The sequence below is a fragment of the Aquarana catesbeiana genome, linkage group LG09 (genome assembly GCF_042186555.1).
Source record: "Aquarana catesbeiana isolate 2022-GZ linkage group LG09, ASM4218655v1, whole genome shotgun sequence".
NCBI lineage: Eukaryota > Metazoa > Chordata > Amphibia > Anura > Ranidae > Aquarana > Aquarana catesbeiana.
In genome coordinates, this window is record NC_133332.1 from 197,722,973 (window position 1) to 197,740,241 (window position 17,269).

Consider the following 17,269-nt stretch of genomic DNA (forward strand, 5'->3'; position numbering starts at 1 on the left):
GCAGTCATGCTACACTGTACCCAGATGAAATGTTTATCGTTTTCTTCACACAAATAGAGCTTTATTTTGCGGGTATTTAATCACCGCTGGGTTTTTTTATTTTTTACTAGAAAAAAAAAAAAAGACAAAAAAAAAATTTTACTCAGTCTGTCAGTAAATTTTGTAACTAAGTAATTTTTCTCCTTCACTGATGTGTGCTGATGAGGCTGCACTGATGGGCACTGATAGGCTGAACTGGTGGGAATTGAGGAGGTGGCACTTATGGGCACTGATTAGGTAGCACTGATGAGGAAGCACTAATATGCCGCACTTATGGGCACTGATAGGTGGCACTGATATGTGGCACTGATGGGCACGAATAGGTGGCACTGGTGGGCACTGATAGGCAGCACTGATAGGCGGCACAGATGGGCACTGATGGGCATTGATGGGTGGCACTGATGGGTGACACTGGTGGTCATTGATGGACAGCAGTGATGGGCATTGATGGGCAGCACTGATAGGCAGGGCTGATAGCCAGCACGGACTGGCATCACTAATGGGTACTGATTGGTGGCAGTTGCGGGCACTAATTGCTGGCACTGGTGGGCACTCATCGCTGGCACTGATTTTTGGCACTGGTGTTGCTATTGTAATCAGGGCACTGATGATCAGTGCCCTGATTACATGTGTAGATGTCTCCTGTGAGGAGATGCCGCTGATTGGCTCTCCTTGCCACACACTCTGTCAGTGTGAGGTGAGGAGCACTGATTACCTGCATCTCCGTGTTTACATGTGACCGGCTGTGATTAAACACAGCCAATCACATGGTTAAAGAGCCGCAGGCACGGCTCTTTACAGAGATTGGGGTCGCGCCGTGTCCTAGAACGAGAGCCGCGACTTCCCGCCGTGACAGCGGGGAGGGCAGCAACTAGTTAAAGTGTTACTAAACCCACAACAGTAAAATCAGTCTGTATATGCAGTAAAGCATGCTTGTTATACTCACTGTGGAGTTCAAGGGTTAAATCGTCAGCATTGTGTATAAAGGCTGTTTGATCCTGTCTTCACTGATCCTCCCCTTCTTCCACTGTCCCCAATCCATCTTCTGATAAGACAGCCTGTGGAGTCACTCTGAACATGCTCAGTTTGGTGTTTATTGCTAGAGAGTTTTTTTTCCCCAGGGCCAATCAGCACTGTTCAGACAGAGGGTCAGGGGTCCTGCAGCCTCATAGGACAGTCAGAGTAGAATGAAAACTCCTCCTACAAGCTTTAACCAGACACCGATAGAAGTCACAAAACTGTTATATACTACTGATGAGAAAAGGTATTTAGGAATTTATATTTACTAAAATAATTGCATTTCCATGTTCTGTGTACTGTGGGAGACCAGCTATAGTGAATGCAGGCTCCAGGGTTTAGTAACACTTTAGCTGTCAGAAAGGTAAAGAGAGGCCCAGGAGTGAAGTATTTTTTGTACCTTGTAGAGTGGGTCATACTGGATGCAAGCCAGACATCTGTTATGTTAGCCGTAGGGGGATTCAACTGAAGCATCCACAATGTTACTTAGAAGTTCATCCCCCTCCCCTCCACAATTTTCAAGATTTGGTCACTTAAAAAAACAAGCTGATTGAAGACAACAAAACAACCATTTCTATAGCTTGCATTAGGAAAGGTTAGTATTCAGTACATATGGAGAAGATTGTGTTGTGTTGTGTATTCGGTACAGACAGAAGATGTACCTGTGCAGTGTGACACTCTTCATAAGGCCCAGCCGGGAGGTGTTGGTGACACGAATGGTACTGCCCCTGTATGGAAGAAGGGAGCATTACACCAAAAAGCTTACAAATGAGATGTAAAATGTGTAACTGCAGTCAAGGAGATTTCATGAAATGCTGGCTGAAAATGCCAACATAATGAGAACCAACAACATTCAGCTTTTCTGCAACACTTTTACAAAATGAACTACTTACTGCAAATTACAGAAGAATGATGCACTAGTGTCCCATTGGCTGTGTCTATGAGTGTACCTGAAATCACAAACATGTAGCATAGATAAATGTGGTGCTAGAATTAATTAATTGGATATACATTTATACAAAAGCGGCTGCAATCATCTCCGAAAACAGATACCCCTTAAAAAAGAAGAAGAAGAAAAAAAAAACATCAAACATACACACACACACCAGCAACACATAAGGAACTTCTGCATTCACCAGTAAATGGAATTGATGTAATCAAACTTGTGTTTTGCGTTTTCTGAGAACTTTTGTTTGTGTGAATTAGCAGAAAATTTACTGGGGTTAATTTACTAATGGCAAATAGACTGTTCGCTTCGCAAATTGCAGTTGCTCCAGAGCTTAGTAAATGAGGTAAAGCTTAACTTTGCAAAGAATACCCAATCACTTGCAAGGAAAATTTAAAAAAAACAGCATTTTTGCTTACACATGATTGGATGATGGAAGTCAGCAGAGCTTCTACTCATGTACTAAACTCTGGAGCAACTGCTCTTGCAGAGTGCAACTGCATGTTCCAAAGTGCACAGTCTATTTGCCTTTAGTAAATCAACCCCAGTGTATACAAGGAAAAGTGAATATTTATCTTATCAGAAAATGAAATAATTGTCATTTTATAATGCACAACTGTATCCTACAAAAAGAGGCTTGTACTGTAATGTTTTGAAGCAGTACCACTCTTCATCCTGATGAAAAGGAGCTGTTTTTCTCCTAAATGCATTTGAAGCAGTATTAAACCCAAAAATAAAAATCAATTATATTGCAGCTCACCAATTCATTGAAATGATGGCTGCATTTGTTTTCTCCTTTAGCCTTTCTTTCATTTTCACCCAGAGATCCTACCATTAAGGTCTGCTTTTCAACAGAACAAGCTGTCCTGCAGATGTAGTGGGTAGAGGGTTGAGACAAAACATTTACCACTAACACTGGGTGCTTACAATAGTCAGTTGTTATTTATGAAAATCCTTTATCCCAAAAGCAAAATATTTTTGTAACTGCTTATAAAGTGTTAGCTGTTGATTGGCTTCAATTTGTTAGTGTAGCCAAATCTGCTAGTGCATCTAACATTACCCTTTCCCCCCCGAATGACAATGCTGCTGTCCAAAGGTGCCCCCTTTGCTTCTTCATCCAGAGTGTAGACACCCTAATACAGAAAGTGTGTTACTGGCCAGATTACCAGGTGAAAACAGAGGTAAAAATTCCTAAAAAAAAAAAAAAAGTAGAAAAAGAAAAGAAAACAAATGCAGCCACCACATCTAATGATTTGTAAGTTGCAATATATTACATTTTTGGTTTTGGGTTTAATATTGCTTTAAAGTGGTTGTAAAGTCAAATAAGTATTACTGCCAGCCCTCTGTTCTACTAAGCGATCCTACACTGTGGGGGTCATTTACTAAGATGAATGCACTGCGCTGGTTCAGACCTTAATTGGTGCGCTGGATAGATCCTTAATCCAGCGTGTGAACCAGCACACACACAGGAGTACCTGCACGTGAGAATGTTTCCAGCGCGATAGGATCGCGCTGGTTCTTGGCGAGGTACATCTCGCGCTCGCTGCAATAGGAAAAATACATCTTCCTATTAAAGCAGCGTGAGAAAAGCCGGCATGGGTTCCCCCTTTGGGTGCATGCCAGGCCCTTCGGTCTGGTATGGATATTAAGGGGAACCCCCTACGCCGAAAAAAATGGCGTGGGGAGTCCCCCCAAATCCATACCAGACCCTTATCCGAGCACGCAGCCCTGCCGGTCAGGAAAGGGGGTGGGGACGAGCGAGCGCCCCCCCAAACCATGCCAGGCCGCATGCCCTCAACATGGGGGATGGGTGCTTTGGGGAAGGGGGAGCGTGCTGCGGGCCCCCCCCACCCCAAAGCACCTTGTCCCCATGTTGATGAGGACAAGGGCCTCTTCCCGACAACCCTGGCCGTTGGTTGTCGGGGTCTGTGGGCGGGGGGCTTATCAGAATCTGGGAGCCCCCTTTAATAAGGGGGCCCCCAGATCCCGGCCCCCCACCCTATGTGAATGAGTATGGGTTACATGGTACCCCTACCCATTTACCCAGGGAAAAAGTGTCAATTAAAAAAAAAAACACTGCACAGGTTTTTAAAGTAATTTATTAGACAGCTCCGGGGGGGAGGGTGGCCTTCTTCCGGCTTCGGGGGTCTTCTTCCGACTTCGGGGTCTTCTTCCGACTTTGGGGGTCTCTCCGGTTCTTCTCCACTGTCTCCGGCCTTTTCTCCCGTTGTTCGACCTGTTCTCCGTGTTCTCCGGGTCTTCTGCCGGGCTCCTCCGCTATCTTCTGCTCTTTTGCCGCTCTTTTACTAGTGGAGGAGCCCAGTCTTCTGCCTTCTTTCCTCTTCTTTTCTTCCGATGTTGACACGACGGTCTCTCCGGCTGGATTGCTCTCTGAGCGCTCCGCTCTGACTTATATGGGCGGTGACCCCACCCCCTTATGCCATCACAGTCCCTGGGCATGCTGGGACTGTGACGTTTTAGGGGGTGTGGTCAACATCACCCGGTGGCAACGGCCAGGGTTGTCGGGAAGAGGCCCTTGTCCTCATCAACATGGGGACAAGGTGCTTTGGGGTGGGGGGCCCGCAGCGGGCCCCCCCTTCCCCAAAGCACCCATCCCCCATGTTGAGGGCATGCGGCCTGGCACGGTTCAGGAGGGGGGGGGGCGCTCGCTCATCCCCATCCCCTTTCCTGACCGGCCTGGCTGCGTGCTCGGATAAGGGTCTGGTATGGATTTGGGGGGGACTCCCCACGCCGTTTTTTCGGCGTAGGGGGTTCCCCTTACTATCCATTCCGGACCGAAGGGCCTGGTATGCCCCTTGGGGGAAACCCATGCCATTTTTTTTTTTAATTTGACGTGGAGTTCCCCCTCAAGATTCATACCAAACAGTGCCGGGCATTGGTGGGGATTCAAGTTGGATCCCAGTTCAATACAGTCGGTACCCTGTGGGGTTGCTACGGAAATGGCAAACCGCAGCTAAACGCAACCGCAGCTAATCGCAACCGCAGCTAATCGCACTGTACCAATGCAGCTGATCGCAGTGCCTGGAGTTAAATTTCACAGAAAAAAAAACATGTTTTTAACTACGGCAGTATAGCCGTCCATGTGAAAGGTGCCTAAGGCCTCTTTCACACTGGGGTGTTTTTCAGGCGCTATAGTGCTAAAAATAGCGCCTGAAAAACACCCTAAAGAAGTGGCTCTATTCACTCCAGTGTGAATCGGGCTTTCACACTGGAGCGGTGCGCTAGCCGGACAGTAAGGCTCAATTCACATCTATGCATGTGGCTTTTGAGTGTTTCTGCAGTGCTTTTTGCGGTGCTTGCCGCGTTTTTGGACCGGCGTTTTTACCGCGATTTTTCTGCGATTTGCGTTTTTTTTTTCTTTTTTTTTACACTGTATATAGCCAGTTGCTAAGGAGGAGGCCAGGAAGACGGCCGCCGCATCCTTAACAACCCATGAGTCATCAGCTGACTTCCCGCTCAATGTAAAAAAAAAAAAAAGCCGGCTAAAAAAATAAAAAATTGAGAAAAAAAAAACAGCGTGGGGTCCCCCCCAAGGTCCATACCAGGCCCTTGGGTCTAGTATGGATTCGGAGGGGACCCCATGCCAAAATTTTTTTTTAAAAATGGCGTGGGGTCCCCCCAAAATCCATACCAGACCCTTATCCGAGCACGCAGCCCGGCGGGTCAGGAACGGGAGGGGACCAGCGAGTGCCCACCCCCTTCCTGAACCATACCAGGCCGCATGCCCTCAACATGGAGGGATAGGAGCTTTGGGGCAGGGGGGGCTCTGTGCCCCCCACCCCAAAGTACCTTGCCCCCATGTTGATGGGGACAAGGGCCTCTTCCCGACAACCCTTGCCCGGTGGTTGTCGGGATCTGTGGGCGGGGGGGCTTATTGGAATCTGGAAGCCCCCTTTAACAGGGGGGCCCCCAGATCCCAGCCACCCACCCTATGTGAATGAGTATGGGGTACATGGTACCCCTACCCATTCACCTGGGGAAAAAAGTAGGGTAATGTTAAAAAAATACAGTAGACAGTTTTTGACAAGTCTTTTATTATGCAGCTCCGGGGGTCTTTTCCGACTTCTCCACTCTCTTCTCCACGCTGTTCGGTTCTTCTCCCGTTGTCCTGTGCCTTCTGCCGGGTTCTTCTGCTCTTTTGCTAGCTCTTCTCTTCTCTTCTTCCGATGTTGACTCGTCACTGTCTCCCGCTGTAATGCCTTGTGCCCCCTTGTTAAAGGGGGCTTCCAGGTTCCGATAAGCCCCCCGCCAGCAGACCCCAACAACCACCGGGCAAGGGTTGTCGGGAAGAGGCCCTTGTTCTCATCAACATGGGGGCAAGGTGCTTTGGGGTGGGGGGGCGCAGAGCCCCCACTGCCCCAAAGCACCCATCCCCCCATGTTGAGGGCATGCGGCCTGGTATGGTTCAGGGGGGGCGTCCCCTCCCTTTCCTGACCTGCCGGGCTGCGTGCTCGGATAAGGGTCTGGTATGGATTTGGGGGGACCCCCACGCCATTTTTTAAAAAATATTTTGGCATGGGGGTCCCCTCCGAATCCATACTAGACCCAAGGGCCTGGTATGGACCTGGGGGGGACCCCACGCTGTTTATTTTTCACGATTTTTTTTTTACATTGAGCGGGAAGTCAGCTGATGACTCATAGGTTGTTAAGGACGTGGTAGCCAGTTTCCCGGCCCCCTTCAAATGCAAATCGCGGTAAAAACGCGGTACTTGCGTTTTGGATGCAGGTCCATTGAAATCTAATACAAACAAAACTCTGCATTTTGCGGGAAAAAAAGTCCCCGACCCTTTCCAAAAACACAGAGGCACAAAAATGCATTGATGTGAACATGTTCCATAGGAACCCATGTTAAAAAATTCCCATGCATTTCTGCAAAATGCCTCAAAAAACGCATTAGTGTGAATAGAGCCTAAGGCCCTTTTCACACTAGGGCGGGGGGGTGTCTGCGGTAAAACGTTGCTATTTTTAGCGCCACTTTACTGTCGTTTAAGCAGCGTTATTCGGCTGCTAGCGGCCGAAAAGGGGTTTAATCCGCATGCAAAACGCTGCTGGATCGGCATTTTGCTGGCGGTATCACAGCGCTGCCCCATTGATTTTAATGGGGAGGAGCAGTAAGTTCACCGCTCCAAAGAAGCTGCTGGAAGGACTTTTTGTGATGCCCTGTCAGCGCACCGCTCCAGTGTGAAATCCCTCACTGGAGTGAATTGAGCCGCTTCTTTAGGGCGTTTTTCAGGTGCTATTTTTAGTGCCGTATCGCCTAAAAACACCCCAGTGTGAAAGGAGCCTAAAAAAGTCCTGCTAGCAGCTTTTTTGGAGCGGTGTATAAACCGCTCCTGCCCATTGAAATCAATGGGACAGCGCGGCTATACCGCCGGCAAAACGCAGCTGCGGTGGCGTTTTGCAGGCGGATTTAACCCCTTTTCAGCTGCTAGTGGGGGTTAAAACCGCTAGCGGACGAATACCGCCAGTAAAGCAGCGCAAAAATCAGAGTTACTTACCGGTAACGTCCTTTTCCAGGAGTCTTTCAGGACAGCACCATAGAGAGACCTTGGCTCCTCCCCTCTTGAGGAAACACCGCCTTCAATTTCAAGATTTAATCCTCACCGTCCCCCCCGGCCCCTCATTTCTTCCAGAGGACTTCCGGCCAGCTGGGGAGACACGAGAACACATCATAATAATCTCTATCTTACCTGACGTTCTCCTGCGATGAGTTCTTCAGGAATGTCCAAAAATTTGGGTGGGTATCTGTGCTGTCCTGAAAGACTCCTGGAAAAGTAACTCTGATTTTCCCATTTCCGTCTTTCAGGACAGCACCATAGAGAGGATAAGCGAGCACCTTACCTTGGGGTGGGACTACTGCCTGCAGAACTTTACAACCAAAAGCCTGGTCTTTTGCTGACAGTAGATCCAATCTGTAGTGCCTCACGAACGTGTCAAATTTGGACCACGTTGCCGCCCTACAGATCTGCTCCGGAGACGCACCAGCCCACTCTGCCTGAGAAGTCGCCATTGCCCTGGTGGAATATGCCCTAATACCTTCTGGGGGCTCTAAACCACTGACTACGTAAGCCTGGATAATGGCTAACCTTAACCATCTGGCTATTGTGCGCCTAGTGGCTCTGCATCCTTTCCTAGTTCCTGAAAATAAAACAAAAAAAGACTCAGACTTTCTAAATGGTTTTGTACCTTCCAAGTACTGAAGGACACACCTTCTAATGTCCAATTTATGAAAAATATGTTCCTGTTCCCTCACAGGATTCGAACAGAAGGTGGGAAAAACAATTTCTTGGCCTCTATGAAAACTCGAGGCCACCTTTGGCAAAAAGGCCGGATCGGTTCTAAAAATCACACGGTCCGGAAACACCTGGAAAAAAGGTGCTCTAATAGAAAGGGCTTCGAGTTCACTCACTCTCCTTGCCGTAGTGATCGCCACCAAAAACACCGTTTTGAGGGTGATCCATTTTAACGTACAAGTCTCTAATGGCTCAAAAGGTTCCACCGTAAAGGCCTGTAAAACTAAAGAAAGATCCCACATTCGGAAGGGGGAGACTCTAAATGGTCTCTGCCTGCTTAAGGCTTTAAAAAAACCTAACTATCCACGGGTCTATTGCTAGCTGTTTTTCCAAAAAAACGCTAAGAGCAGATACCTGTCCTTTTAGGGTGCTAAGGGCTAACCCCTTCTCCGCCCCTGATTGCAAAAATTCTAATACCGCTATGGGATTGCGCACATCAAAGGAACTTTCTGTGCACCAGCTATTGAAATGTTTTCATGTCTTCAGGTAGATAACCTGCGTTTCTCTCTTTCTGCAATTCAGGAGGGTTTCCACTAAACGATCTGAGAAACCCTTGCCCCATAGCAATTCCTTTTCAGTAGCCAAGCTGCGATGCTCCACCTCTTCACCTGAGGACAACAGATTGGCCCCTGAGAAAGAAGATTCTCCTGGACTGGCAGAAACCAGGGAGGTTCCGCTGCTAGACTCCTTAGGATGGAGAACCACGGCCTCCTGGGCCAATGTGGTGCAATTAGAATAAGAGTTGTGCTCTCTAACTGTAACTTCCTCAGTACCGCTGGAATCAGTACAGGGGGGGAAAGCATAACACCTGGCGAAAGACCAGCTCTGGGCCAACGCGTCCACTCCAAGTGCCCCATCCCATCTGTTCAGGGAGAAGAAAAGATGTGTCTTCCTGTTTTCTCTCAAAGCGAAGAGGTCTACACAAGGCCTTCCCCACTTTCGAGATATTGCCTCGAAAACCTCCTGGTTCAAAACGCAGTCGCCTTCTCTCAGCAACCTCCTGCTGAGGAAATCTGCCACCTGATTTTGTTCCCCCTTCAAATGCACTGCCAAAAGGGACAGGACATTTGCTTCGGCCCACCTGAGAATAGATTCTGTGAGGACCCGAAGGGATCTGCTTTTGGTACCCCCCTGCCTGTTTATATAGGCTACTGCTGAGGAGTTGTCCGATTGGACTCTCACATGCTGCCCATGGAGTTCCCCCTGAAAGGCTCTGAGTGCCAAGGCTATAGCTCTCAGCTCCCTCCAGTTCGAGGACCTTTTTGCGTCCTTTCTCGGCCAGACGCCCTGAACCATACGGGAATCTAGATGCGCGCCCCAACCTGTGCCACTCGCATCGGTCGTGACACTTTTGGACACTGGTAGGACCCAATCCAGACCCTGTGAAAAATTGGCCCCCTTTCTCCACCACCAGAGGGACCTCTTGATCTGACTCGGCACCGTTATCAGGGAGTCCAAAGACCCCTGACTGCCGTCCCAGACCCTCAGGATGAATAGTTGTAGAGGGCTAAAATGTAATCCTGCCCACTGAACTGCTGGAAGGGATGATGTCAGTAAGCCCAAAGCTGACATAGCTCTTCTTACAGATATCTGATGACTGCCCTGGAGTAACAACATTGCTCTGTCCACCTTCTGGATTTTTTCCAAGGGAAGGAAGACTTTCTGCTTTGTTGAATCCAACACGTAACCCAGAAAGACCACCCTTTGTGACGGTATCAAGTTGGATTTCTCCAGGTTCAAGAGCCACCCTAGATTCTCCAGGATGTCTCTTGTTGACTGTAGATCCCGCGACAACTGTTCCGGGGAAGAGGCAAAGAGGAGCAGATCGTCTAAGTATGCAATTACTGAGATGCCTCTGAGCCGCAGAAAAGCTAAGACCTCCACCATAACCTTGGTGAAGATGCGGGGGGAAGAGGATAGCCCGAAGGGAAGGGCCCTGAACTGCAAGTGAAATGTCCCTTCTTTGGTATTCACCGCCAGCCTGGTGAACTTCTGGCACCCTTCTGCGATGGGAATGTGTAGATAGGCATCTTTCAAGTCCACCGATGCCATGAAGCAGTTCGGGGGAAGGAGCGCTTTCACTGAGTAAATAGAGTCCATTCGGAACCTCTTGTAGGTGAGTGAGACATTCAGAGGCTTCAGGTTCAGGATGAGCCTGAACTTCCCCGACGGTTTGCGAACCACAAAGATGTGGGAATAAAAGCCTCTGCCTGTCTCACCTTCTGGGACTCGTACTACCACCTCCTGTTCCTCCAACTCCTGCAGAGAGGAAAGAAGAGCTGATGACCTTTCTGCGCATTTTGGCAGCGTGGTGACCAGGAGTCTGAGTGGTGGAGGTTCTGCAAACTCCAACCGGTACCCTCTTCTTATGATCCCCAAAATAAATTGGTTGGAGGTGATCGTCTCCCACTTTGGGAGGAAGCACCCCAATCTTCCTCCCACTGTGGTTCCGTCACTTGGTCTTTTTGGGCTGTTCAGGAGGGCGAAAAATAGCCCCCCCACGCCCTTTGCCCTTTTGTCCCCAACCCTTTTTCTGTTATTCAGTTTTTGGGGGGTCAAACCTCTTCCGGGGGTGAGACTTTCTTTTAGTCTCTGCAAATTTCCTTTTAAAAGGAAAAGCCTTTTTTCTGTCAGCCGTCCGATCCAAGACGGCCTCCAGACCAGGTCCAAACAGCAAGTCCCCTGTGAGAGGAATTCCGCAAAGTTTAACTTTAGATGCGGTATCTTCCTGCCACGTCTTAAGTCAGAAGGCTCTCCTTGCTGAATTGGATAATGCTGCCAATCTTGCAGACATACGCACCGATTCTGCCGAGGCATCCGCAAGATAAGCCACCCCCTTAAGGAGCATAGGGAAATACGACAGGATCGTTTCCTTAGATGTCCCTGCCTCTATGTGCGCTTTAATCTGCGTCAACCAATATTCCATGTTCCGTGCCACTACTGTGGATGCCATGGCAGGCTTGAGGTTACCCAGGGAAGAATCCCAGGATTTTTTCAGGAGGGAATCTATCCTCTTGTCCATGGGATCAGGGAGCGCCCCCATGTCCTCAAAAGCCAAGTCAGTATGCCTGGAGACCTGTGAAAAGGCTGCGTCTAGTCTAGGAGATTTATTCCATACCAGCGCCTCCTCCTCTGCAAAGGGAAACCTTTGTTTCAGAGTTCTTGAAAAGAAAGATTTCCTTTCCGGGTCCTGCCACTCTTTTTTGATGGCATAAACCAAAACTTCATGGACCGGAAACACCCTCTTCTTATGCTCTCCCAGGCCCCTATACATCTGGTCATGGAGAGATAACTTTTTCCTTTCCTCCTGGATTCCTAAAGTGGTATGAATAGCTCCTAAAAGCTCCTCCACTTCTTCCAGCGAAAGTTTGTAGCGAGAGGCTGTTGTGGATTCCCCATCCACTTCCTCTCCCTCCGACTCCCCCTGGGGATCTGAAGAACCGCTATCAGGCTCCTCCACAACCCCCTGTCTGGCGCCTCCTGGATTCTCTCCACTCCCAGAGGGAGCATCCATTAAGCTTGGAGCAACACTCCGTTGTGCTAGTGGAGAAATGACCTGGGGCTGTGGCAACTGAAAACTAGAAAAAAGCGTTTTAAAAGTTTGCACAGTGCTAGAAAGCTCCTTGACGGACGCTGCTAGATCCGAACATGCATGAAGGGCATTTTTTCTTGGGATTATGGGGTGACTTGCTTTTTTCCGTAGACTTGCTCTGAAAAATTTAATGAAAAATAAAAACAGTCAGAGAATTTATCCACCAGCACCTCCCACAGAGGGCCACCAGGGGTGCTTTTCCCAGGATCAACCACCACCAGGGTCCCGGTTACAAACCTTCCCCCCACCACTGGAGGAAACAAACACCTGTGGAGCTTACAGGAAGGGGTTAAGGGAACACCACCCCAGGGTTCCCCTTACCTTTGAGTGGCTGGTGCAGGAATCTCCGGGAGCAGTTCGAGAAGCCTCCGCTTCCGACATTTTCCCACTGGGGAGCGTGTGGTCTCCTAACCTCCGTGTGCTGTCCCCACAGCAAAGATGAGGCAGCACCAGCCAAGCACGCGGTCCGCTTTTAACCCCCGAGACCAGAACCGGAAGTCGCGGGTTAGACGGAAACATTGACCCCCGCCGGAACTGACGTCACCCGCCGTCCGACCCAGCGCTCAGAGCTCCCACGCTGGCTGCATAGAGCAGGCGGGTCTCCCTGTGCCTCCGCCCCGTGCCACCCCTGGCCAGAAGAACGCAGACCCCTCCAGCTTTACTCTTCGCCAAGAGAAGCTGGAGGAGCGCAATGTGCAGTCGATACAGGTACCCAGCTCACTAGCCTCTCCGACTGCAGGGTCGAGGGAGAGAGAGAGAGAGAGACCTTGGTCCCCCTCTCTGCTCAGGATATAATAGGCCTCAGCCTCCCTGGCTGCATTAGCCCCTGGTCCCTAGCGATGTCTCCCCACCAGAACTGAGGGGCCGAGGGGACGGTGAGGATTAAATCTTGAAATTGAAGGCGGTGTTTCCTCAAGAGGGGAGGAGCCAAAGTCTCTCTATGGTGCTGTCCTGAAAGACAGAAATGGGAAAAATAGCGCAGTTTTAACGCTGCTGTCCGCACCGCCCCAGTGTGAAAGGGGCCTAAGGCTCCCCTCACACGGACAGACCTTTCAGGTCCGCCTCGTACCTGAACGGACACTCCATAGACCTCTATGGAGGGTCGGATGTCAGTGGTGACATGCCTGCTGACATCCGACCCACTCCAATCCTAAAAAGTGTAATGGAGGAAAAACCTATTTTTCCATCCATTTGCGGATCTGATTGGGTGACGACAGACTCTACAGTCCGTCATCATCCGATCCCCCATAGAGGAGAGCGGCACTCTGACAGGTCTGTTCCTGCACAGTGTGCAGAGACAGACCTGTCATCTGCCTGCCCAGCGGGGATCCACGGAGCGATCCTCCGCTGAGCAGAGCGGGCTCCATACACGGGGTACAAAGTCCCATCGTGTGTATGAGGCTTAAACACCAGAAATTCAAGTTTTCATATCTTTAAAGGTCACCATACACTGGCCAATCAGTTAGATCTTCCATAAATTAGATTCAGTGCAAGAGCCTGTTTGATTTTCTACAATTAGAAGTATTTCTTACAGTGCATCTTCCTATTACCGCTTTAGCCTAATGCTCTCTTTTCACTATTTCAACCCCAAAGTTGTGTGATTTACAATGTGCTTTTTCGGCTTGTTTTCCACTATTGCAACTTGTCATGCCACTAGGGACTGAAAAGTTGCATCACAAGTTCTACCCCATGATTTACAATGAGTACCGTTCATATGTGCGCGACTTCAAGTCGTAGCAACTTCAAAGTAGTCCCTGCACTACTTTGGTCCCACTTTGATGCGACTTGAGGTCCATAGACCTCAAAAATACACAGGCATTGCTTCAAGTTTTGGCAAAAAGTTGCGGGAAACTCGCGGCAAAAAACACGCAACTTTGGGCTTTCAATAGTGGAAACCGAGCCTTAATGCCGTGTCATGCGACTGATTCAAAACATCTGAGAAAAAGTCGCACTGAAGTTGGAACAAAGTAGTGCAAGAACTTTTTTTTGAGTTGCACCAATTAGAACGGGGGAACATTGAAATACATGTGTTTTGACTTGTCCTGCGACTTCACATGTGTCAAGTCACACAACAACTCGCAGTAGTGGAAAGAGAGCCTAAGGCCACTTGGGACTGAAAAGTTGCATCACAAGTTGTACCCCATGATTTACAATGAGTAACGTTCATATGTGTGCGACTTGCTTACGCACATGCGGGCACCCATCTTTATTACAGAAATCCATATTTGACATGGAAATTAACCACTTGCTTACTGGGCACTTAAACCCCCCTGCTGTCCTGACCAATTTTCAGCGCTGATCCATTTTGAATGACAATTGCGCGGTCATACTTAGGCAAATGTTTGTTTTTTTTAAGTTCCCACAAATAGAGCATTCTTTTGGTGGTATTTGATCACCTGTGTGTTTTTTTTCTTTTGTTCAAACAAAAGAAAAGACAGATTTAAAAAAATAATTTTGTGTATTTTTGGATATTTTGATATTAAATTTTGCAAACAGGTAATTTTTCTCCTTCATTGATGTATGCTGATGAGGTGGCACTGATTGGTTACACTGATAGGCAGCACTACTTGGCACCACTGGTGGGCATTGATAAGTGGCACTGGAAGGTGGTACTGGTAGGCACAGATGAGGCAGAATTGCCTCTTCGGGACCAATGTCCCTTGCACCTAAGCCGGTGATCAGCTTTTATTTTTATTCTCATGCTGTCAGCGTGAGTAGAAAAAAATAAACAGATCGGCCCTTACTTCGATCTGTGATCACCCAAGTCTCAGTGACTCGCGCGCGCAGCAGGGATCATACGGGGAGCCCGTCCTATTACAGCCTCCCAGAAATTCAGGTCCACGCTGTGGCCGTCACTTGGCTATAGCACAGACACAAAGTGGTTAATAGAAAAACAGATGCAGATTTCTAGGACTGGCCAAAAATAATGTTTAGAGCAGGGGTCTTCAAACTACGGCCCTCCAGGTGTTTAGGAACTACAATTCCCGTCATGTCTGTGAATGTCAGAGTTTTACAATGCCTCATGGGATGTGTAATTCTGCAACAGCTGGAGGGCCGTAGTTTGAGGATTCCTGGGTTAGAGTCAAAGGCAACTGATGACTTTCTATTAAAGGTCTAAATGGGCCATTAACATGCATCACAATTGAACTTAGGAATGTGTCTTTGCAAAGTTAAACTCATTAAAATCCTTTCTTATTTTTGCTTGGGGATAGACTGCAGAGGGATTAAAAGTTTTGGGGGATGTCTACACCCCTGATAGGGTGAAGACACCTCCCAAATTTTGCATTCAAAATGATTCACTTCCTGTCACATAGCCAAACAGGAAGTGAGTGTAGAACCCTACCAATGTATGTCCTTGGGGACACACAGGTCAATCTAAATAGTTTCCCCATTCGGGAAATTGCACTCTAGCATTTTGCCATGTACATCCCAAATTATTATGTATCTTGGGGTTTATTTACTGAAAGGTAAATCCACTTTGTACTACAAGTGCACTTAGAAGTGCAGTTGCTGGAGATCCGAGGGGGACATGCAAGGAAAAGAAAAAAACAGCATCTTTGCCTCTACGTGATTGGATGATAAAATCACCAATGCTACCCCTCTGATTTTCATCAACTACACTTGTATTGCAGAAAGGATTTGCCTTTAATAAACCCCAAAATACCTAATAAATTGGGGTGTACACAACAAAGTGCTAGAGTGCAATTTGCATAATGGGGGCACTAGTTAGATTGACCTGTGTGTCCCCAAGGAAAAATATTAGGGTTTTACTCTCACTTCCTGTTTGGCTATGTGACAGGAAGTGAAGCCAATTTTAAGAAAAGGGACACAAAGCCCAACCTTTAAAAAAAAAAAAAAAAATTAAAAAAAAAAAAATCTTGATTTCCCTCAAATGTTCACAATTAGAATAGGGTTGTCTTCAGCTTGATTTTAGTTCAGTGCTCTAAATCAGTGCTTCTCAACCCTGTCCTCAAGTATCCCCCAACAGGCCATGTTTGCAGGTTTTCCTTCATTTTGCACAGGTGCTTTAAATCAAAGTCAATGGCTTTGTATTTTGGACAGCTATTTTAGATAAGATAAAATTTCCTAAACATGTCCTGTCAGGGGGTTACTTGAGGACTGAGGCTGAAAACCACTGCTCAAAAAGAAAATTGAATACTTACCACTCTGAAATGATACTTTCCTGGTCATCCTTGCTCTGGACTCCAGGAATTTAACTTTTCTGGGTATGTAGGGAAGCCACATGGTAGTGGAGCACATCTTCCGAATCACCTACACGGTGCAAGTGATCATCACTTGCCCGACGAAGGTGTCCTGCGCGGCCCCGAAACGTTGCACCTCTTTTGTGATGTAACTTCTTTCCATTAAAAAAACCTTCTTGGATAACTTTTTTCTGATCCATGGTGTGCTGGCGAAGATGTACGTTTGTTTGATGATTCCAGAACCCAACTGGTACTCGCTACAGCACCCAGTATTTTTTGTGCCATTTTACCGAGAACGTGTGCGATTGGAATATCTAATTGACTGCTGCCCAGCGTGGCATGACCAAAAGGTAGGAAGTCCTCTGCCCCTCGCAACCCCCGGCAAAGGCTCCCATTCCGTCAGTGGCAGACAAAGGAATCGGATCCTGCGCTGCTGAAACAGAGCAATTTCACAGTGCTCATGCAGGCAATTACGGACTGCAAGTCTACCCTTATGGGGAAGATTGATTCTCTGCAGCTAGAGATGGACCTAATTCGGAAAGATACGGATACTCTCTGCGCCCACATCACGGAGATCGAGCACCGTGTAGGTGACTCGGAAGATGTGCTCCACTACCATGCGGCTTCCCTACATACCCAGAAAAGTTAAATCCCTGGAGTCCAGAGCGAGGATGTGGAAAACAGGAATCGGAGGAACAACCTCTGCGTTGTGGGTCTCCCAGAGGGGGCAGAGGGGACCGACCCTACAGCCTTTACAGAGCGCCTACTCTGCTCACTGCTCCCTCAGGCCCAATTCTCCACCTACTTCGTGGTGGAGAGGGCGCATAGGATGCCTGCAGCCCGTGCCCCTGGGTGAATATGCATCTGTAGGGACTGTATATCCTGTCTTTCTAGAGGCGGACTCTCCTATGGTTGGACTGTGATAGCACACTAACGCTATCTCCTCTGGTGCACCACTGTGCATGACCCCAATTGGCAGTTGCCATGTTTAGTTTTGGGACTGGGGAGGCGCGGGGTGGGGTTTGGTTTTGTTCTGATTTTTGTTTTAGTTTCATAGTTTGCAATTTTCTTTTCTATGGTACACAAGTCTACTATCAATGTACTTCCTTTTAAAACTTGCAATGTCATTAAGCTTCTGCTATACGGTATATCTATTGAG

The 17,269-nt window shown here is 48.1% G+C and overlaps 1 protein-coding gene across 1 annotated transcript in view; it reads right to left on the bottom strand.

Annotated features, from left to right (window-relative positions):
• ABO (ABO, alpha 1-3-N-acetylgalactosaminyltransferase and alpha 1-3-galactosyltransferase) overlaps window positions 1-17,269 on the bottom strand; it is an 88,154-nt gene that overhangs the window by 13,135 nt on the left and 57,750 nt on the right. Inside the window, 2 exon segments of the mRNA XM_073600949.1 lie at window positions 1,719-1,784; window positions 1,950-2,006. Of these exon segments, the coding sequence (XP_073457050.1) occupies window positions 1,719-1,784; window positions 1,950-2,006 (123 nt within the window).